The sequence below is a fragment of the Aulonocara sp. 'chitande type north' Nkhata Bay genome, linkage group LG3 (assembly GCF_057382095.1).
Source record: "Aulonocara sp. 'chitande type north' Nkhata Bay isolate Kocher_YH1m ecotype deep benthic linkage group LG3, A_spYH_male_GT1.1, whole genome shotgun sequence".
NCBI classification, from domain to species: domain Eukaryota; kingdom Metazoa; phylum Chordata; class Actinopteri; order Cichliformes; family Cichlidae; genus Aulonocara; species Aulonocara sp. 'chitande type north' Nkhata Bay.
This window is the reverse complement of record NC_141346.1, coordinates 20,801,998-20,808,845: the sequence shown is the minus strand read 5'-3', so window position 1 is coordinate 20,808,845 and position 6,848 is coordinate 20,801,998. Positions and strand designations below refer to the sequence as shown.

At 38.9% G+C, this 6,848-nt stretch overlaps 1 protein-coding gene across 1 annotated transcript; it reads left to right on the top strand.

Moving 5' to 3' along the window:
* The first annotated feature begins 1,504 nt into the window (after nucleotides 1–1,504).
* Nucleotides 1,505–6,610, top strand: LOC147334481 (zinc finger protein basonuclin-2-like). Its single transcript, XM_086287342.1, has 6 exons — nucleotides 1,505–1,525; nucleotides 1,629–1,731; nucleotides 2,445–2,752; nucleotides 3,554–3,946; nucleotides 4,052–4,643; nucleotides 5,812–6,610. The coding sequence occupies exons 1-6, from the start codon at nucleotides 1,505–1,507 to the stop codon at nucleotides 6,606–6,608; spliced, it is 2,214 nt and encodes a 737-aa protein (XP_086143468.1). The 3' UTR covers nucleotides 6,609–6,610.
* The last annotated feature ends 238 nt before the right edge of the window (nucleotides 6,611–6,848 follow it).

Here is a 6,848-nt window from a genome sequence, read left to right as displayed (position 1 = left end):
AAATACTGTTGGGTTTTTTTTTAACTTTGAAATATTTCATTTCCATTTGGCCCTATTTTTTTTTATATATGACTTACATTATTTTACAAAAATGTCAGATGATTCAATAAACACAATAATTTCAATAAATTTGGCAACTATATCATGATTTGGGCTTTAAAGGGCTGAGTGTCTGTAATAATACAATTTCTCCTTGGATTAATTAATTATTATGATTCTGATTATCCATACCAAATTTGTTTAATTTTTGTATTTGAAACTTCTAACCTCTGTTTTTGTGGTGGGGATGCTGGGTGTGTGGCTTACAGGTTTTCAACAAAAAAACAACAACACATGATTGTTATTATTATTTGCTTATTTCAGATAGTTTTCCAACTTCTGTTTTGAAAAGCATCAGAAAGCATCAGCATCATTGCCATTATTATAATCATGATATTCTGTCAGGGTGGGAGACAAAGAACAAAAGGGCCCAATCACATCCAGTGAGTGTAGCTAGAGGGTGGAGTCAAAGGATGGAGCGCCCTAAAAAGGAAAATAAATACATGAGGGAGAGAGAAAAGTGGAGTTTTGTACTGGAGAGATAGAAAGAAATGAGAAGACAGAGTGAGTAGGAGGAGGAGGGAAAGACGGAAAAAAGAAATGAAGAAATAAAAAGACAAGAAGAACCACAAGGAAAGGAAAATAAAAACCAAGAATCCTAATAAAAAAGGAAAAGGTTCAAAATAGAAAGAAGAGCTTTTTTTGTTCATCAGTGGAGAATTTAACATCGGCAAAAAAGGTCAGTATGTCTTTTTTTTTATATAATATAAACATTCTAATAACTTTAAACCATGAAGAAAGAACATCTAAATATTAATTTCACTACATTTTCAAGAAAATATACAGTGTCTATATCAGGGAAAAAATTATATCTCAAATATATAAAAACGATTTCACTCAACAATAATAAAAAAAAATCTGATTTGTTAAACAAGAAAGTTGGAAACACACTAAATTAAATGAATTTAAATGAGCATAAAATAGAAATATTTTTTAAAACAGATTGTTTAACATCATTTAAAATTATATTAAGTATATAACAAAATAAAATATATAATAAGTCTGACCATTTCTGAGAAAGAAGGAAAAGAAATTGTACATTAATGATTAATAAGAATATAATAATAATAAAGATATTAATATATAATGCTATATAATATTATATATTATGTTAAAACAGTACTTCATATGAATCTTAATAAGTTGTGATCAAAACCCAGTTATCAAAAAGGAATTTCACTAACTGATTATCATTAATCACACTCACAATTACTCCCAATTGCATTGGTACTTAAAACAGTGGTAAATCATGTCTGCAAAAAAGAAGTCATCAGCACATTTATGATAAATATTCATAAAGTTTTAAATAATCACAGTGACCAGTCAGATAGAGGTTACGTTGTATTTGACCAATCAGAGGCCTGAGCTGATGTTTCTGTTCTGACTGCAGGACCGAGACGTGAGGATGACTCCAGACCCAGAGGAGGTACCGACTCTGTTAATGAGGCAAACACGTTTGTGTTTTATTACAAATATGTCAAAGTGGAAAATGCAAATGTTTAAGTCTCAAATGTGTCGTGCTTCGGCAGTCCATCAGGTGCACTTTATCCTGCTGCAGCTGCGTGTGTTTCAGACCAGGAAGTGTACAGCTCAGGTCATGTGATTGCTGTGGACACGGCTGGGTGGCACATGGTAATACCATGGATACACATTTTATATTACACTGTTACATACACTGTTTGTATTTGAGAGGACAGTAACATTAGCCTTAATGATTATTGATAATAAAAAACTGTCTCCATAATATAGGTGACAGGTTAATGTCCCCGTGATGCAGGTATTCGAACAGATGTGTGTATTTAAAGTCCTGGAGACTGAAAAAAAATGTTTATATAGGTTTAATAAAATTTGAGTCCCCAAATGGCAATATTTAATTAAACTGTGTTAAATAAATTTCAATAAATAAAACTGTGCTTTTTGATATGTAAAACAGAGGTCATGTGTCTGACGAAGCTAAGTATTGAGTCAGAGTCGGCTTCTTTTTGTAACGTGAAGTCGTGGAAAACAAACTTCTTGACAAAATGTCAGTAGTCATGTTAGCCCTCAGAGTGCAGATGTGTGCTGTCACTATGGTGACATGGAGTCAGGTGTCGCTGTCATCACATCAGTGTGAGCATCTGGAGTAAGCATCTGTACACTCGCACACACAAATGTTGCAGTGTGTAGATGGTAAACACACATCTGTTGCTTTGACAAACAGGTGAGTCGTACCTGTGGCTGGCCTTCAGAGGCATCTTATCACTGTTGACCTTTTTGTATATTTTTTAATCACCAGATTATCACTGATGTAACTCATTTTTCATTTGTATAAATACAAAACTTGGAAACTGTATTTGCCCCTTCAGCACTGGAGAAGCTCCAGGCCCAGCCTCCCTCCAGCTGTGGTCCAGTGGAGGTGGCTCTTCCTGGGGTGGTGTTCGACCTGAGCTCCCTGGTCTTGTACGGAGCTCAGGCCATTCCTGTTCGTCTCAAGATATTGCTGGACCGCCTCTACAGCATCCTGACCCCAGAGCAGGTAAGTAAGTGCACCTCTGTGATTGGTAGTAATGCAGAGAAGCCGTTTGAATTTGCTTTTTCTCTTTTCCAGGTCGGACACATACTTCACACTTTGGGCTGGAATTTGGGGGATTATGTTAGAGGCTACATGCTGCAGGTAAACTACTCACAGTAGTGAGTGAGTGAATATGAACATCTAATGTCTGACATTAAAATAACCTGTACTTTGTGATACCATATGAAGAAGTAACAGCTAAAACGAATATATGATTAACATTAAATCATTACAAATTAATTGTAAACCAGCAAGCATGAGTATATTCTTTACCTTTTGGTTTTTAAGTTAAGGATTCTCAAAATTGAGTTTGTAGTTTGGGGGCATTCAAAAAGCACCAATTAGATGTAAGCATTTACTAAACCCAGGTAAGAAGAAGTACACACCTTTCACCAGATCCCAGAGGAAAAATCAAACAAGAATTGCTTTTATAACTGTGGCTCGGATTAAAAGGTGGATGATATTTAGAAACTAATGAGAAAACTAAAACTTGAATTTCTGTTTTTAAAACTGCTCCTGCTTCTGTTTTAGCAGATTTGGACTAGTTCTTCACTATTCACACGTAATGTACACTCATTCTGCTGAAGTTATAAAACAACTGTTGCATGTCGATTTTAAATTGTCCTCAGATGAAGAAGTGCTGAAATGTGTAAAAAGTATGAATGTCAGTGTAAATATGACTTGAGCCTAAAATACTTTGAGTAGTCAGTAAGACTAGAAAACAACTGTTTAAAAATAAGTCCATCCAGCTAAGCAAGCTTTTTGACTTTTCGTGCCAGTAGGAACCTCTCCTCACGTGCTCTCAAAGCATCACTTTAGATTTACAGTAATTAACTGATTAAAAGCAGTGCATGATGGACGTTTTCCAACAACCAAACTTAAAAGAGCTTTCGTCCTCTGCAGTTTCCCAGTGGAAAAGTTTTGGACCGCTGGTTTATGGTGACTCCAGAAGAAGAAGTGCTCATCTTCAAACAGTTCCTTCGCTTTGGAGAGACGCGACCCATAGTCGAGTTGATGCTTCAGACTGCAGACGGTGCTGAAATCCTCTCTGATCCTGAGCTGAAACCCACACACAGCAGCTGCCAGTCAAGCACGAAAGAAGGAACCATGATGATGTTAAGGAGTTCAAGAGGAGATTCACGACTGGTGACCACTGTCTGTCATTTAGAAAAAAGCAGTCCTGCTGACCACAACAATAATGTCCGCCATTTTGAAAAGTTTGCTGGTGGACTTTCTTTTCTGCTGCCATTCCATTTTCCAAGCTCGGCCTTCCACTGTTTGGTTTCTCCCACTAAGGTAATCAAATGATATTAAGTTTTTTAAATACTCGAAACCTCTTACATTAAAGTTCCTCCAGATTTAGGCTTCTTACATTTACAATTACCATCTTTTTTCTATCAGGAGCTTATTCCTCCCAGTAAGCTGACACAGTTTCTACGAAAGTCCCATTGCAGCAAATTGGTTGAGAAGCACAAGCCAGAAGGAGGAAGAACAGACCAAGAGACTGATCCAATCTTACCTCAGTGTATAGGAGAACTGGCCGTAAAAGTCAAAGCAGACCCCGATAAGCCAAGCCCGCCTCGCTCGCTGTGGTATCCCTCCTTCCACAGTGAGCAGGACAATGACCTTCAGAGGGGAACAGCCAAACACGAGAGTGACTTTTCCCTTTCTCCTACCTTAAACCCATCGACAATCATTTCTTCCTCTTCAGTCTTTTCACCCATCTCCCCCTCTCCGTCCTCACCTTTGAAGATTTCCCAAAACGTGCCAGGCTCCCATTCTTCTTCTCTACATCCTCTCCCTTCCTTCTCCTCATCTTTCCTTTGTCCTCTTCCCACTGCCTCACTTTCTTCCTCCCTGCATCCTCCCTCCTCCTCATCTACCACCCTCCATCCACTCCCCTCCACCCTCTGCTCTGTCCCTTCATCTGCTGCAGGAGGTCGGAAAGGGAGGGTCTGCTGTGGCGTTTGCGGGAAAAGCTTCTATGACAAAGGTATGGATCCTCAGGCCTTTGTGAGTGTGTGTGTGCAATAATAGAGTCTGAAAGAAAAAAAATATATATATACTATAAATTATCCTATAGTATAAATATAGGACTTAATTTTTGTGTTGCACTTTTATATGTGCTGTATATCAAGTGTCTTGTGCAAAATGAGAGACCAGAATGTGTAATGTATACCTCAGTATCACTATACTGATAACAAAATTTACTTGGACAAAGTTAAAAACATCAGATGGATATTGTGTAACTAAGTTACAGCTAGCTGGCTAACCGCCTAATCTATGCTGTTACTATAGAAAGTAAATGTTAGTTATGCATCCTTAAATGGTTTACTGACAGCTTAAACAAGACTAACATTAAACATGATAGTATTACGTATAACATCCATCCCACCATTTTCTTCTGCTTATCCAATTCAGAGTCGCGGGTTGGGCTGGAGCCTATCCCAGCTCTCTTAGGGCGAGAGGCAGGGCACACCCTTGGCAGGTCACCAGTCTGTCACAGGACAAACCCAGAGAGACAGGCAACCATTCCCCTAACCCTAACCCTCTTTGGACAATTCAGAATCGCTAATTAACCTAACCCCGCTAACTGCAGCATGGTGGTGTGGTGGTTGGCACTGTTATCTCCAAGCAAGAAGGTCCTTGGTTTGAATCCACCATCTGGTTGGGGCCTCATTTTGTAAAGTTTGCATGTTCTACTCATGTCTGTGAGGGTTATGTACAAGTACTGCTACAGACATGCAGTTAGTTATAAATTTGGATAACAAAGTATTTTTTGGAGTACCACAGGGTTCTGTTTTGGGTCCTATATAGTTTATCTTGCTTTCTTGTGGTTCCCCTTACTCCAATTGAATATTCTCTATTTCCTTACTCTATCTTTAGACTCTATCCCTTACTTCATGGTATACTTAGAGAGTCTTTTTTCTGCCAGTAAAGCAGCCTATAAAAATGACCTGTGTCTGTCCGATGGAGATCCAGAAGATTTAATTCAAGGTCTACTACTCTTGTCTATTAATGATCTCATTTTTGAATCATACACCAGCATTAATGAAAAGAAACTTTGAATTTAATTTAATACCATTTAATTTTCAGCCCTGAAAAGTTTTTATTTGTAGCTCGGTAGCAACCTAATAAAAATCCCATTTTAATTTGTGCAGGAACACTGAAGATCCACTACAACGCTGTCCATCTGAAGATCAAACATCGCTGTACAGTGGCAGGCTGCACCATGGTCTTCAGCTCGCTGCGTAGTCGAAACCGACACAGCGCCAACCCAAACCCAAGACTTCACACGAGCAGCAGCAGAGACACCTACAGCAGCTTACACTCTGACCACACAAGCGTTCACACTGATACACAGATACATGGCTCTAAACAGGCTCGCAAAAGCACACAAGACAGTCACATGTATGTGTATAGGAAAAAGGAAAATGCCAACACATTTTGGAAACATACTAAGGATTCACAGGCACATGTGCACACTGTGGGGAGTGGCTTAAATGGTCACAAAAACCTCCAACATTGCTTTCTCCAGAGCATGCCACATCACTCTGACTCAACTCCTGTTTCTTCCCCTCTTCAGCACCAGAACCAACACACCAATCCCACCTTTGCCCTAAATAACCCCCAGGTCTTGCCTCCACTTCCACCCCACCTCCATTCAGTTCATACTGCTTCTTCGCTAGGTTCCCCTCCCTCTCTGATCCCTGTAGTCAGTTCTGCAACAGACAAAATCAAACACCCCCTTCTGACTAACCATTCTTCCAGCACCACCCCAATTTCCCAAGAAAGTTGTGACACTCCGAGAGCATCCCATTACTACGAAGGAAATCAGTGGCAGCCGGAGTCAATTGACCCCGTGCCAAAGAAGAAGCCCAGGAAGTCAAGCATGCCAGTGAAAATAGAAAGAGAGATGGTGGAGCGGAGGAGACACGAGAATGAAGAGGAGTACTGAAGAGCCACAGAGTTGCTGTTCAAAGTTTATATTCAGAAGTAAACTTTTTGTGAAAGAACAAATACAGAAAAAACAATTGCAGCGTGATAACAATGGAATTTCTTATCTCTGAGTTATTGTACAGGCCTCAGAGAGACTTATAGAATAGATTCTTCTGCAGAGTTTGAACAAGTATGAAGAAGAATCAGAGAGGCTAATAAAGAATAATTTCTCAGTAACATGACTAAAAATTTTAATAAT